This window comes from Lontra canadensis, unplaced genomic scaffold, assembly GCF_010015895.1.
Source record: "Lontra canadensis isolate GAN:19392208 unplaced genomic scaffold, GSC_riverotter_1.0 scaffold59, whole genome shotgun sequence".
Classification (NCBI taxonomy): domain Eukaryota; kingdom Metazoa; phylum Chordata; class Mammalia; order Carnivora; family Mustelidae; genus Lontra; species Lontra canadensis.
The window spans coordinates 7,733,620-7,749,088 of NW_022631053.1; the positions used below are offsets into that span (position 1 = coordinate 7,733,620).

The 15,469-nt window shown below is 41.9% G+C and overlaps 1 protein-coding gene across 2 annotated transcripts; it reads left to right on the forward strand.

Annotated features, from left to right (window-relative positions):
- The first annotated feature begins 975 nt into the window (after positions 1-975).
- On the forward strand, positions 976-15,048 carry SLC38A2 (solute carrier family 38 member 2). Of its 2 annotated transcripts, XM_032876961.1 has the most exons (16): positions 976-1,254; positions 2,426-2,624; positions 2,928-3,009; positions 3,157-3,272; positions 6,147-6,220; positions 6,313-6,405; positions 6,534-6,615; positions 8,029-8,111; positions 8,536-8,594; positions 8,686-8,853; positions 9,254-9,333; positions 9,450-9,550; positions 10,105-10,229; positions 10,614-10,758; positions 10,870-10,967; positions 12,015-15,048. In XM_032876961.1, exons 2-16 carry the CDS (start codon positions 2,509-2,511, stop codon positions 12,111-12,113), a joined length of 1,521 nt encoding a protein of 506 aa, XP_032732852.1. In that variant the 5' UTR covers positions 976-1,254; positions 2,426-2,508; the 3' UTR covers positions 12,114-15,048. The 2 variants fall into 2 exon arrangements, with proteins under 2 accessions (XP_032732852.1, XP_032732853.1); XM_032876962.1 differs by lacking the exons at positions 976-1,254; positions 3,157-3,272 and having other exon boundaries at positions 2,508-2,624.
- The last annotated feature ends 421 nt before the right edge of the window (positions 15,049-15,469 follow it).

Below are 15,469 nucleotides of genomic sequence, written 5' to 3' on the forward strand. Positions count from 1 at the left end.
GCAGCACGGAGGATTCCGCAGCGAAGGGGCCCCCTAGTTGCCTGGCTCAGCAAGACCATATCACCACTGGAAGGGAAGGACCGGCTCGGGAGAAAGTCTCCCAGACCAGCATTCCAGGGGAGCCAGCGCCTTTGTAAATACAGGGGAAGGAAGGCGAGGAGGGCGAGAAGAGCTCTCAGATTGGGTCGGGGGTGGTGGAATGAGCGAGATGCGTCTGCAAAAGGAAAACGGGGGGCTCCTGCGCCTCCTCAAAAGAGCCGGTCCCCCCAACTGGAGGCCCAACCGGGATCCCCTTGCAAGGGGTCTGGCTTCCTGGTCGGGATGCAGCATTTCCCCCAGTAGGGTTTTCCACGCTCGTACAGAAAGGATAGACCCAAATGCAGCTGCCAACGGACCCAATCAGGCTAGTTTCTTAGAGTGAAAGCAGGTCTAGATGGAGAAGAAAGAACGAGAACGGAACCGACCATGGAGACCACGTTGCCGCACTAGTCCAAGTTTGCGAGAGAAAAACCCCAAGTAAATCACAAAAATAACAGGCAGGAAAGGGTTGGGTGGGCGGGATGTGTCCCCAAAAAGCCTTGAGGAGACAGCAAAGACTGCTGGTAACTCGGACGGAAGGGACTGAGAAGGCTCCGTAAAGACAACTGCATGTGTTGGGCACCTATCGAGGTTGAAATGAACTGGCCAAGGGAAGCACGGGGGTCTTTCGGGGCTGACCTAGACAGGAGAGAGCCGGGTTTGGCTTTTCCGAAGAGTGGGGGCGCCAGCGGGCGGGGCTGGCCGCCGGAGTGGGCCGCGGGGGGAGGGCAAGGGAGGGGGGTGGTGGGGGACAGGGGGCGGGGTCTGCGGGCCCGGGCGGGCCGGGGGCGGAGCCCAGGTAGTGTTGATACACAAAGAGAAGGCACCCGGGCGGCCGCGGCCCCGCCCCCTGACGCGTCCTCCTGGGCGGCCGCTATAACCCGCTGCCGGGTCGGCAGCACCAGAGCCGCGCGACGCCGCCGTCCCGGAGCGCTTTCTCCACAACACCGCACGCAGCCGGACCACGCGTTCCCGCAGCCTCGCGCCTTTCCCTCGAGACGGCGGACGCCGGACGATTGGGGCGGCAGCAACTTGCCATTTCCTTTTTTTATTAGAATTATTTTTCCTGCCTGTTGTTGGTTTTTGTTTTTGTTTTACGGTTTTTGTTTAGCGGAGAAAAACCCACCGAAGGCGTTTGCGTGACGTTTCCGGGATACGGGAGCGGAGACCACCGAGGTAACGCGCGCGGGGGCGTCTGTGCGGAGGGCGCGGGGCCCGGGCGGGAGTGGGGGAGGGGCTCCCGGGAGGGGCCGCGGCGGGAAGGCAGCTGCGGGGTCTGTTTCCTCCCGGCGCTGGCGTGTCGGGTCGGCGGGACCCGCCTTTGGTCCCGGCTGGTACGGGGGTCGCCGCCCTTCTCAGGCGGGGGAGGGGCGCGGCGCGGGGGCCGCGTGCCCGCCGGGAGCGGAGCCGCATCCTCCCGTTAGGGGGAGGGGAACCACCCCGGCCCGCGGCTCCGCTGCGGCAAGTCTTGTGACTGATTTGCATTAATAAAAAAATGAGATCGAGGGGGATCTGGTATATGGGGGCAGCGGAGGAAGGTTCGGGCTTTTCGTATACACAGGCCACGATTGGGGAAGACGGGCCCGGAAGATTTGATAATCGGAGATCGATATTGCATCAGTTTCTTTTCCGGGCATAGGAGGGGCCGGCCGGGCGAAAGCGCTCGCGAGCCAAATGCTTGTAGACGAGTGTGCTCGAGGGCACGGGCGTGCGCGTGTAAACAAACCCGCGGCGCCTCTGGTCGCCGGGGAACGGGCTTTCTCCCTTTCTCCGGAGAGGACCCGTGTCAGCTCTTTCTGCCCCGTTTGAGTTCGCTCTCTGCTGCAGAGGCATTTCCCCATCTTGGGACTCCGGGCATGAAAACATGGATTACGCGCATTGTTGTTGCAAATGCTAGAAACTGGGAGCCGTGCACCTGGGCTGCACGCACACCTAACCAATGTCTGGGTGGGATGTGTGCCCGGCATGCCTGTGCACGACCAGAGAGGCCGGAGAAAAGGCGAAACAGAGCCCCCGTGCACCCCTCTCCTCCGATTTAGGATAATTGAGAGCGTGCAGTACTAAAGTCCTCTGGAGAGGGGTTTTGGGGTCCGGAGGGCGCGGGCCGTTGAGGGCGCATCGCCGCGGTGGGACCATCTTTGTTCTCCGCGGCTCCGATGTCTGTACTTTTCCGCCCCTCGGCGCGCCCCCGCCCCTCGCGCTCGGCTGGTACTTTTCCACTCGCCTGGCCGGGGATGAATCAGCCGCGCTGCGCCTCCCGGCGGCGTCACGTGATCACGGCCGGCTGGCGGGCGGGCGGGCGGGCGGGCGCTGCAGTCCTGACGCGCCGCCTCTACCTTCTTCGCAGGCAGCCGCGCGGGCCGGTGCACCGCCAAGGACAAAAGGAGCCCAGTGTTTACCGCTGCACCCTCTCTTCCTCCCGGTGCCAGCATGAAGAAAGCCGAAATGGGAAGGTTCAATATTTCCCCGGATGAGGACAGCAGCAGCTACAGTTCCAACAGCGATTTCAACTACTCCTACCCCACCAAGCAAGCTGCTCTGAAAAGGTGGGAGAAGTTGTGTGTGTTTTTGGCGGGGGGCGGTTTTGATCAGCTTGCAGGGCTTAAGGGTTTTTCACCTGGAATTCTGCTTCGGTTGCTGTAACTTACCGTAGCATCTGGAGCGAGTATAATCTCTGAAACGAGCATCTGATTGTCGCATTGACAGTATCTCTGGTGAAAGTCGACTCCTACTTAACGCTTACGCATGCATTTCAGGGAAGGTGCGTGACAACTAAAGGGCTGTTTGTGTTAAAGCATTCCGTTGTCTGTTTCGAAAAGACTGAGAATTCCTTTTTCCCCCCCTCACAGCCATTATGCAGATGTAGATCCTGAAAACCAGAACTTTTTACTTGAATCAAATCTGGGGAAGAAGAAGTATGAAACAGACTTTGTAAGTTGAACATAATAATTTGTGTGTCTGTGGCTTTATGGAGTAAAAGAATAGTTTTACTTTTAGATTTCAATCTAACTTGCCCAAAGCTGGTTTTCTCCATTTAATTATTGTTATATGTTTGGTTATCGTTTTCCCTCTATGTAGCATCCAGGTACTACTTCCTTTGGAATGTCAGTATTTAATCTGAGCAATGCGATTGTGGGCAGTGGAATCCTTGGGCTTTCTTATGCCATGGCTAATACTGGAATTGCTCTTTTTATGTAAGTATGTGTAAGTAGTGAGTCTGCCATGCAGGGCAGTTAATATGATAAAACATAAAACTTTCGACTCCAGAGATGGAATTTACAGTTGAAATAGTTGACTTTAAAATCATTTGTGTGAAATTTAAGATGAGAAACCCAAAAGCCTCCTTGTTGTAATATGTAAACTGCATGCATGATCTCAAGAAAGCCAGTTAGGGAGAAATAGGACAACACTGGAAACTAGTAATTAAATCAAAAGTCATTACGTCAGTGGGAATAGTTTAAGTGGTAACAGGGTTTGTATATCTGAAAAGAACCATTGATAAATCCATAGTTGTTAGAAATTTTGTTCTGGCAGAATGTTTAGCAAAAAAATGCTAGTAAGCATGGTACTTCCAACTCATTTTATAAATTGACATAGTCTTCCCAAGAACCTTTTCATAAGGCAAACAGACTTTTTAGAATATATAGAGTGTGGTGGTATTTGCTTAACCTGGAACATGCTTGTTCTAAGAAAAGTGAGTCATAATTTTCTGGGCACTAAAAAGAAACCCATATGTTGGGGGGTTTTTTTGTTCTGTTTTTATTCTAATATTTATTTCTTCCAGGTCTGTGTGATTGCCACATGCCATAGCAAAAAAATAAATATTTTAATAAGCACTTGCATTTAAATGTTCTTTTCCCTACTTGCCCCGTTAAAATGATTTATTCCTGTGCTTTCTAGCATAAATGCCTAGAATAGGATTTTGGAGCAATAGAAGACTTTAGTGCAGTGGTTCTTAACTGGTGTGGGATCATTGGTTCTCAGATAATTTAGTAAGAAAAGTAGGAACCCTATTTTCCAGGGAGAAGAAGGTACACAACAAAAACACATGCAAATTTGAACATACATCTTCCATGATATTTGTATCATAGCTGTTAACTTTAAATACCCATGGGCTCCTGGTAAGGCAATTTCTGTGGAAGATTGTGTGATTTATTGTGCTGATGAAGAAACCACATCTTACAGGGAGCAGATAATTGTCCCCTTGTGACACATGGGTTTCAGTTAGCTGACTGTGCCATCTACTCAAGTTATTTTCTCCAACAGAATAGAATGCTCATGAAAAGAAAAGCAGACCTTTGCAAAGTTCTGCTTTGTGGTGAAATCCTGTACCAAAGTTAAGCCTGGCATTTGAGCATTGGAAGCTAGCAGCTTGCTTCATTAGCATGAAGCTTTTTGAGACCTCCTACTAAGGTGAAGGAATTTACATAGGAAGGACCATAGAGTTTTGAAGTTTTTATTGGGGAACTTGAATGGCCTCATTGTTAAATACTCCAAAATCCTTCCTGACTCTTAACTATAAAAACTGGATGGTCTTTAATGCTGCTAGTGTGGTTATAGTTAACATGAGAGAAAATGGCACCTGTTTCATAAGTGAAAACAAAATTCTGATGTTACCCTTGTGCCTTTGAAATTATACTTTAATAAGGTCTATGTGTTTGATTAACCCTTTTAATAAATGGTTAAACAAGTGAGTTTTTAATCCCATCAGTATTTTATAAGGTGTATTTAGAGAATGTAGAGGTAAATGGGCCAGAAGCCATGTGGCCGTTGCAGTGTGGTTAAACAACTCTAGCTAACATTATTAGGCAGACTCAGCCTTGAGCTTGAAAGTGACCTCAAAGGTTATAAAGTCCATTCATCCCTCATTGTAATTTCAGTGTAAGAAAGGAGGACTGAATTTGTCAGCATACTTCAAACATTGTTTTTGGTAAACTAACAACTTTGTTCAGTTAGAGGTAAGGCCAGTGGTGTCATTTTTTCACCTCTCACTAGGCCCCGTAAAACTTTTGACATTGGAATGGCAGTTCAATGCCACCACCTGTGTTATAACTAACAGACCTCAATTTCTTTGCCAGATCTTATATGGTACCGGATTTGGTTTTCCTGTACAGAATTCAGGAAAAGTAACGATCTTGTTTACAGAGTTTTCAATGGGTTTTTCATGATTTTTTTTTTATTGTTGTTTTTAATAGAAAAAAAGTCCACATTTTCCTTAGCGAATTTCCCAGGAGGGGAGGAAAGTAAATCTGTAATGAGAGAGAACTTGTATCCTTAAAGGAAAACTAAGTGATACTGGGGAACCTCTAGTTCCCCCTATTCTTTTTTGTTGTTGTTGTTCCACCCAGTGGAGCCAAGAGCAACCCCAATCAGACTGATAGGCTACTTGTTCTAGCACAGGCATTGTTTAACTTCATCATAATACTGGTCCTGTATTCCATACCATGGCGTGCAATATATTACATCATCCCATTGCTTACTTCTTTTACTTGTGCCTAATTGTTCTAACGCTGTGCCCGATGCTTCCAATGTTGGTATCTCACTCCCTTCCTAGGCCCATTCCTCTTCTTATTTACATAGTCCAAGTGGTCTCAGGGTCTTTACTGAACCTGTCTCAATTGGATTTCACAAGTGCCTTGTGTGCTACATTTTTACTGACAGGCTAATTTACTATCATTTTACAGATAAAAGGAACCTTAAAATGCAGAGAAGTGGCAAGAATACAGTTAAATATTTTGGTGCCAGAACCAAATTCTGGGTTTCATAACTCCACCACCTTAAAGTTAAGCTTTCCTGAGTTTCCCAACATGCTTGGTGCAGCAGATAAACCCCTGCTCTTAACCAGTAACGTGGAGCTAACACCTGAGACACGATGCAGGTTTTTAATACCAGGTTAAGGGAAGATGTTGACACTAGCCAGGATGGCGAGCACCAGTTCTTAGGGGCTTTCTACCTATCTATCTAGCACGTAAATATTAGGACGTAATGTTTTGATAACAAGCACAAGAATTGCCTTTACATATAGCTGTGCTTATGTATAACCCTGTGCCTTTTCCTTCTCTCATCAGAATCCTCCTGACATTTGTGTCAATATTTTCCCTGTATTCTGTTCATCTCCTTCTGAAAACTGCCAATGAAGGAGGTATGGTAGCACTCTTGATACTTCTAAAACAATTACGCCTGTCAGGATTTTCTCGTCCGTTCCTTCATGCTTCTGTGTTCTTCGTATTTTAGGGTCTTTATTATACGAACAGTTGGGACATAAAGCATTTGGATTAGTTGGAAAGCTTGCAGCCTCTGGATCAATTACAATGCAGAACATTGGAGGTGAGAATTTTTTAAAAGGTCATTTGGGTAGACTTTTTACTCTTTGTGTAGCAGAGTGGTGACACGTTACTTTTAGTGTCACATGCCACATTTTGCACTTGTAATGGTATAATTTTGTTTTCCTCCAGCTATGTCAAGCTACCTCTTCATAGTGAAATATGAGTTACCTTTGGTGATCCAGGCATTAATGAACATTGAAGATACAACTGGGTAGGTGCTAAGTAAGGTTACTCATAAGAAAAATTATAGTCTAACATGATTAGATACATTTTATCAAAGTTGAATACAAAATACTTACCAATTATTTTTCGTAAATGTTCCTCTTGAAATTGACCAAGAAGTCCCTCATAGACTGATTTGAAGTCTTAAGAATGAAAGACCAAAGATTGAAGCTCATGCTGTAATTCTGGATAATAATTTCTCTAACCTGTGTGTGAAAGCAGGTTTTCTTAACTTTCTTTTGGTATTTGTTCTCTAAGAAATTGTAGCAGAGTAACACAAAATCTAATCTAAGTCAGGTTGAAGCTTTGAATTACATTACAAATCAGTCCTGTCTGATTTTTCATAAATTTGAAATTCTTAAAACTTAATCTGTTCAAACGCATAAGACCAGAAAAACGTATGGTCACGTTGTAGAAACCTTATCCTTGTAGCACAGTTATTCCTCCCAGTGGACTAACAGGTTTTTATCTAGAGTAAACATGGGGAAGGGCAATTTACTTCCCCACTTACTTACAGCTCGTTATCTCAAAATAGAGAAGTGTGGTTATCTCTTTGGCTTTAGAAATTTAATAAGCTGATCTTTAAACATGAGTTTTCTGTGGGGTCTTTGTTGCTGAAGTAAGTAAGTGTAGTGGAATTCACAGGACAATTAGGATTTGAAAATAGTGATTTAAGAGAGGGTATGGTTGATTACCTGGGAAGGAAAAGACATTGTTAAAACTCTTATAGGAGACATGGGTAATGTTTTCTCTAAGTTCAGAAGAGACCTTTTGACTATTTTTGGAGTCAAGGTGGGTCAAGGTGTCACAACATAACTCTTGACAATCTGGAATAAATCCTGTTTTGGGGGGATTGGGTTTTGTTGTTTGTCTTTGCCTATGTGTTTTACCGAAGTATGAGAAGATTTCCTTGTTGAAATGTTTAATAATTCCACTTGCTAATAAGTGTCTAAACGAAACTTGTTTTAAATTTCCTTGTTTCTCGCATTAAAAATTGTAAGCCAAAGCTATAACCGAGTTGGTGTACAATTCTTCTAAAAATACTGAAAGATAAGATTACTGACTTAACAATGCTGCTTTGTTCCCTACATGAGTATCAAGCCTTTAAGAAGCATTTTATGTTATGAATCAGCGGGCAGCCTTCCCAGAGCAAACAGTGGGACAAAAGTTAGACTGTTCATACCCCATTTCTAACCTGAGTGAAGATTCAGCTAGCACACAGCTAGAAGTTTACGCCTATCTATAGGCTTTTTGTGAATGAGAAGTGCTTTTTCCAGACTTGCCTTTTTTTGTGTTTATTTTTATAGTATCTCTATGAAATGAGTCCAGTCAGAAGAGGTGTATTGTCTCTTGGGAATGTTCATGATTGGTTTTGACCTTGTGTTTCTTTTCTTTAATTCAGATTGTGGTATCTGAACGGTGACTATTTGGTTTTGCTGGTGTCGCTGGTGCTCATTCTTCCTTTGTCCCTGCTGAGAAATTTAGGTGAGTAAACCCAGCTCTAAAGAGAGCTGAAATGAGCCTCTCACTAGCTAGTTGGCTTTCTCTTAATAGACACTGAAAGCTAAAAAGCTCCCAAAAACATGACTTGGGGAGCTGCCACGTACACACGTGTAGACCTTTTCAAAATCCTAACAGTGGCTACCAGGATGGGCCAGGATATTTTAACACTTGATAATATTTGTGCTTTGTAAATAGTAATAACACAAAATGAAAGTTTCTATTATTTCAGTTATTAGCAAGCATTGTTAAGTAATTCTGTCTATACCTTAGTACATAAGAATTAGAAATTTAATATTGTATTCATTACTAAAGACTTTCAGACAGAATTGAGTTACTGCCTAAAAGTTGAGAAAATCTTTTTGCCTGAAATGTGTTCTATTGAAGCAATAATTTCTGCCTCCTACAGGATATTTGGGATATACCAGTGGCCTTTCCTTATTGTGTATGATGTTCTTCCTGATTGTGGTAGGTATAACTCTTTTTTAAAGCTAGAGATTGGTTTATGAGCCCAGTCACGTTATTCAGTTTAACAAATGCAAAAATAATGCGTTTTCAGGTGATTTGCAAGAAATTTCAGATTCCTTGCCCTGTGGAAGTTGGCTTGATAATTAATGAGACACTAAACAGCACCTTAACCCAGCCGACGACTTTTGCACCTGAGATGGTATTTAATATGACGGACGATTATTCTTGCAGACCACGTTATTTTATCTTCAACTCACAGGTGATTAAATATAGTTTTTCTTTTCTTAAGATTTTAGGGAAGAAGAGAGGGATACTAGCCCCTGGAAATTTAAAAATAACTCCCAAGGTAAAGGGAGGAGGGGTAGTAGCTACTCTTTAGAAAACATGAGTAGCTGATGACTGAATTATTGAAGACTGGGAAGAAAATGTTAGATTGTATCTTAAAATGGATGGAGAACTGAAATGAAATAATTCTGTGATGTTAATAATTGACACATTCTGAGGTTAGGATGTTGATCACTCTTAGTGAAAGATTAGAAGAAGGAAAACTTTAACGGTTTGATGCTAAAATTCATTACTCTAAAAATACAAACTGCAGACCTGTGATGACCCAAGTGTGTTACATGAGGATTTTAAGTAAGTGTTTTCATTTTTTACAGACTGTCTACGCTGTTCCAATTTTGACCTTTTCATTTGTCTGTCATCCTGCTATCCTTCCCATTTACGAAGAACTCAAAGGGTGAGTGCTCTACTTCTTTTTTATGTAAATTCATTGGGAAAGTTAGAAGAACATTTGATTACTGCTTATAACTACTGCTCAAGTATATATCTGTATTTTTCTTTGAATTTACATAGCCGCAGCCGTAGAAGAATGATGAATGTGTCCAAGATTTCATTTTTCGCCATGTTTCTCATGTACCTGCTTGCTGCCCTCTTTGGATACCTGACATTTTATGGTAAATAACGTTTAGCTTTCAGAAAGAAACACTCCGTGAAGTAAAATCGATACTTGCACATGTATAATCTATCATTTAAATTCCATGTTTCGGTGTATTTCCTTCTTGGAATGAGAAACTGAATTTAGAGCTGAGCATTTCCTATAGTCTTTAATCAGTAATTTCTTAAGCCCAGGGTCATAGCTTAGCCATTTGATGGCATTCTTACGGTACGCTTCCATCTGGCTTCATGCTATCTCCTCTTCTAGTCACCTTCACATTCTGCACCACAAACTGTAAGCCAGACCATGGGATTTAGCTATGTAGCTCCTGTTGTTTTTGCTGGGGGTCATGTGGCTAAATCTCTACTTGGTATTTAGGAAAATTTTCCTTCGATGTTATTTTAATTGCATTAATCCTAATTCCAAATTAATCTTCTTAGCCTCTTAGTTTATACCCGTTTTGTGAGTAGCTAATAACTTTGTTGCGTATTTGCTGTAAGTTAGATTTCCCACCTAATCTCTAGAGGAAACCGCTCACTTGAAGCTTTTTTTTTCCTTTGTCTTTCCCCATAGAACACGTTGAATCAGAGTTGCTTCATACCTACTCTACAGTCATGGGAACTGATATTCTTCTTCTCATTGTTCGTTTGGCTGTGCTAGTGGCTGTCACCCTGACGGTACCAGTAGTCATCTTCCCAGTAAGTGGTCACCTGCCCTCCTTCCGCTCACCAGGAATGAGTTTTTAAACATGTGAAGACTTGTGAGATTTTCTTCTTCTGTAAGAAGGGAAACGCTTTTAGAGCAATACCAAGTTGATGGTGGTTTTGAAGGGATTTTTTAAAATACTTTGTAGATTTTTAAAACATTCTGAGTGATTTTTTTCCGTAACTGGAGACCTAAAGTGATCTTTTAACATCGGATGTTAAGGAAACAGCAGTAGAAGAAGGGGCACAATTTAAGTATTTAGAAAGTTGGGTATTTTTAATTTTTTTAAAGATAAGCCCCTATTATTTGGGGATTTTTTTTTTCCCCCGTTAATTTAAAGCTGGAATTTTCATATCTCTCTTTGTCTGCTTTTGCAGATCCGGAGTTCTATAACTCACCTGCTGTGTGCAGCAAAAGATTTCAGTTGGTGGCGTCATAGTATCATAACCGTGTCTATCCTGGCATTTACCAATTTGCTTGTCATCTTTGTCCCAACAATTAGAGATATCTTTGGTTTCATCGGTAAGTTTTAGAATGTGTCAGAGTCCTTCGCCACATCAGCGATTTTAAAGTTTAAAAAAGGAATGACCAGTGAGTCACTGAATTCTCAAGAGGTGGTCTGTTCTTTCTCAGGGGCGTCTGCAGCTGCTATGTTGATCTTTATTCTGCCGTCTGCCTTTTACATCAAGTTAGTGAAGAAAGAACCTATGAAATCTGTACAAAAGATCGGGGTGAGTGAGCTGTTCAGACTTACAGAAACAGTAGTGATCTTCTAAAACTAGAATTACCTGATTTTAGTCCCTTAGTTCCACTTCTTCTAAGTTTCTAGTGTGTATTTCTTTAATGGTGATCTTCACAGGTGGAAGGTTGGGGCAGGAAAGGTGGAAGACAGTTCGCCTTCGAATATAGGCCTAAGTTAATTGCAAGAAGGCAGTTGAGGTATTTCAGAGGTAGGAGCACAGATAAAGAGTGTGTGTGCAGTGTGGAGGCGCTCAGTCAGCGTCCCGCATTAGTGGAGCTGGTTTGTCTGGCTGCCCACTTCGACACTTAAATGGGCCTTCAAACTGTCTTCAAAGCAAGGAGCAGGGGGAGGAGGGCTATCGCTATACTTTAAAGTAATAAAATGTACTTTAAAGTGTAATACCGCTGATTGTACAAAGAACATGATAATGTTAACTACAGAAGGTCCTGGGGGTGAGGTTATTTAGCAAAAAGACTGCCTTTTAGTCCTCACGCTGCTACAGTTCTAGTCTGATTAAAACACTAGAATTGTTTATAATTCTATATAATTCAGCTGTCTTGTTTTATTCAAAATACATAGTGGCAGTAACTGAAGGGGGTAGAATGAGGAGTAAATTTACTCATGTCTCTTGGAAAAGCTCTGGCTTTGACCAGGCTGCATTGTACGATGACTTCAGTTTGATTTTGTGACTTAAAATTTTTGAAGTTTTGAAGTTTTAAGAAATGTGAAAAGCAAATGAAAAACTAGTCCTGTTCTGCTTACGACATGAAGTAGTTCATTCCGTAAAGAAAAGTGTTTACATTTCTGTCTGAAACAAAGGAATGAGAAAGCAAATTTGGGGAAGATTTCAAAAACCGAGTTATTTTGTACTGTACGTAAGCTCTTGATAACTTAAGACAGTTACCTGAGCAAGGTCAAAGTGTAGCCCTGGAAACACATCATTTCAGGGACTCCAAGCCCATTTTTAAAAGTAGGAAGGAATGTTCGCGGGTATGTCTTCTGCTGGCTGATGAGTTTCTCTCTATGCTCGTTGCAGGCTGTGTTCTTCCTGTTAAGTGGCATAGTGGTGATGACCGGAAGTATGGCCTTGATTGTTCTGGATTGGGTACACGATGCCCACGGAGGTGGCCATTAACTGGTGCCGCTGAAACCCCACTAGTCCACTTGATGCCAGTGTTGAGTCAACTCTCAACTTACTATGAAATTTCACCTAATGTTTTCAGTTTCACTTCCTTTTGAAGTGCAGATTCCTCGCTGGTTCTTCTGAGTGCAGAATAAGTGAACTTTTTTTTTTTTCTTTTTAAAGAAACTATTCTGTATGATAGAAACGGATATGAACAACCAAACCACGAGTCTCGGGTTAATGGAAGTGACAATTTTATTCCATTCCAGAGAATGGACGAACTCTTTAACTTTTATCAAGCCACATGGTTGGCTGCGTCATTGTTTAACTTGGATATTTTATGATTTTACTTGAATGTGCCTAATGGAACCATTCGATGTGAGAAACAATTCTTATTAATTTACAGCAAAGTATTGAAATAACCATTGAGAAAACACTATTATTTTTTTGTACCAAAAATATTTTAAGACCTCAGAAGCACTATTTTACTTTTAAAAAAAAGTTGCTTTCTTTTTAAACTTTATCCAAAAAACAATTGTCAACAAATTCCATAAGAAAAAAAAACCATTGGTGTTTAAAAACAAATACTAGTATTGTGAAGTGATTTGCCTTTTTGTAGGCATAATAAGCCAAATACTTTTTTTAACCCAAAAAAATTTTTAGAGAAAATGGTGTAACGACAAATTGTACCATGAATAGGAGCGTAGTTTTTTCCATCCAGACTTCACCGTTAAAGAATAACTGATTGATTATATTGCTATACCAAATGAGATGAACTCGTTCATCACTTTTCTTCTCTGGCCCCAAATAATTTACTTCATTCAGACTGAAATACTTATGGCTTCAATCTATTAGAATGGAAGATACAAAGCAGTGGGAAGTAAAATAACTAATTTTGAGGTACCAAATAGTGCAATTGGGTAAAACAGGGTTTATTCAGTTGCATCTGTCTCCAGAGCTGTATTGACAGCTCTGGGGGGTTTTTTTTGTTTTGTTTTGTTTTGTTTTGTTTTTTTTGGGCCAGCCCTTTTTTTGACATTGCTTCCAGCAGTGGGAAATGGGCATTTGATGGCTATAGGCCAAAACTCTTCTATCCAGAGAGTACAACTTTTTGCAATGTTCATCTACTGCTGGAAGTGGGAATTACTTGATAATGTATGGCTTAGTTGTGTTCTTGTTTTGTCTACAGCAGAGGTCTAATTCACAGGTTACACCGGTATTTGGTATAAGTTCTCTTCAGACAGGCCACTGGGTTTTCTCATGCAGTAAGTTTTTAAACTCCTTTGCACTGGATTGTCATCTCATTCTTGTACAACACAGAATTATTTGTTTACATCCAGCAGATGGTTAGCTAGGGAAAACAGTGCATCCTGAGTGTAAGTAGTTGGTCCAACTGCATGTTCACCCTTCCATTTCAGTGCCAGTTAGAAGTGAAAAAATCACGTGGCTTTAAGAGCACATTTATTGTACGTTATGGTGTATGGTGAACATATTAAATAATGTGGTACTTTGCTCATCAGACATCATGTCTAATATCTAATACACATAATTCCATTAGTGGTTGAGGGAAGCAAATAATGGAATCATCAATTGGTCCTCTGGCTCTAAGGTTTCCTCTTAAACTAAGCATTTTTAGCTTTAGGTAGGGGCCAGAAACATGGCAGACATGGTTTTTGTTACACATTCTTGTATTACATGTGACTAAATTACAGACAGGATATGTCTGTGAAGACCCTCGTGGAACTGGAAGACGTCTTGTAGTGCTACATCGGGTGAAACCCATGGTCCATTTGTGTTCTACAAAAATAACGTGATTGGGGACCATCCAGAAAGGCAGTGAAAAGATGGATTCTGCGGCGCTGCTTTCATTTAATTGGGTTGTAGCACGCGCTCCCTTCAGATCCAGAACCTCACCTCTAGTTCAGACCGAGAATTGGCACTTCTGCTTGAGTTCCTGGAAGAACTGCTGATTGCGTCCCTGAGACCTGCCAGGAAGTACCAAGTAGAATTGTTTTCTACAGTTTACATCCTTTCATGCAGGAGAAACTACCGTGGCAACCAGGAAGGAACAGAAAAAAGGAATTTTCTTCTCACAGCAAATTGACGTGGGGAGGCTCGTTCAATCCTCTTGACTGTTGGAAATTCAAAACAAACTGCCTAGGGTAAATTCCATTGCATGGTTTTCTTGGAGCTATCTTGTCTGCCTTGAGGTTCCTAAAACAGTGAATTCCCATTAATGAGCAGTCTTCAGTATTAAAACCACTGTCTTGTCACCTCATTTTGCATTACTGTCTTCCGTGGATGTTTCAGTTATAACTGTAATGTTATTTATAGAACAGCATTAATCCATTAAAGCTAACCTATTTTTCAATATTTATGATAATCTGTACATACATTGTCTGTCCATATGTATTTGTAATATATAATGTATATAATGTCAGGTTTGGGTCTTGGGTTCAAGTGTATATATTCCTGTAAGTTTCTTAACTGCATTTTGATGAACTCAAATGTATCTATAAGAATTGTCCCAAAAAGTACCTGTACAGAGATTTCAATATAAACAAATTGACTAATTATGTAAACACTAAGAATTTAAAATATTGTTTAAATTGTATTTGCAATAAACAGACTGGATGAACATCACATTTTTTCACGAAAACTTGGTGCAACTTCAGATCTCTTATTTAAAATTTAAATAAGGTCTAATTTCCAAAATGCAGTAGTTTCAAAATGTGATCTAGTGTAATGAAACCAAATGTGATCTAATGTAATGAAAGATCTTTGAGAACCTGGGTGTGTTAGCTTTCTGTATATAGTGTAAATACCCCCCACTGTACTGTTAGAGGCCAGCGGTTCCAATAGGACTTGTTGGCAAAGAGTGCTACACCGTTTCAATGAAACAATGTATGTTTTAACTGAACTAAAATAAATACATGCTTAATCCTGAGTAGCAGTGTTTTCTTTGAGGTCAGGGGATAGTGGGTCTTGATGACACATCAGAGCTTAGGTCCCCTGTGAGGGAAACGCTAATGAAGGGCATGGGGAGAAAAAAGTTTTTCCTGTTTCTAAAGTTTGCAACGTGTGAGGAGGAATACAAAGAAAATGGTAAAGGGCACCTCAAGGACCTAGGGTTGGGCCTGCCAGTAGTGCATCAGGATCATCTGGAAGCTATTTTAAAATGGAGCTTTCTGGAACATGTGCCTATGGTAGTCTAATTCCACTGGTCTGGAAGGCAGCCCAGAGTTGTTTATTTCCTCCCCATCACCTGTGATGCAGAGGCACAGGTGAAAGTAAAGGGCACTGAGAAAGGTCTAGAAGTCTGGGGAATTCAGCTCAGGTGCTCTAGTCCAAGGAAGAAGAGGAAGCCC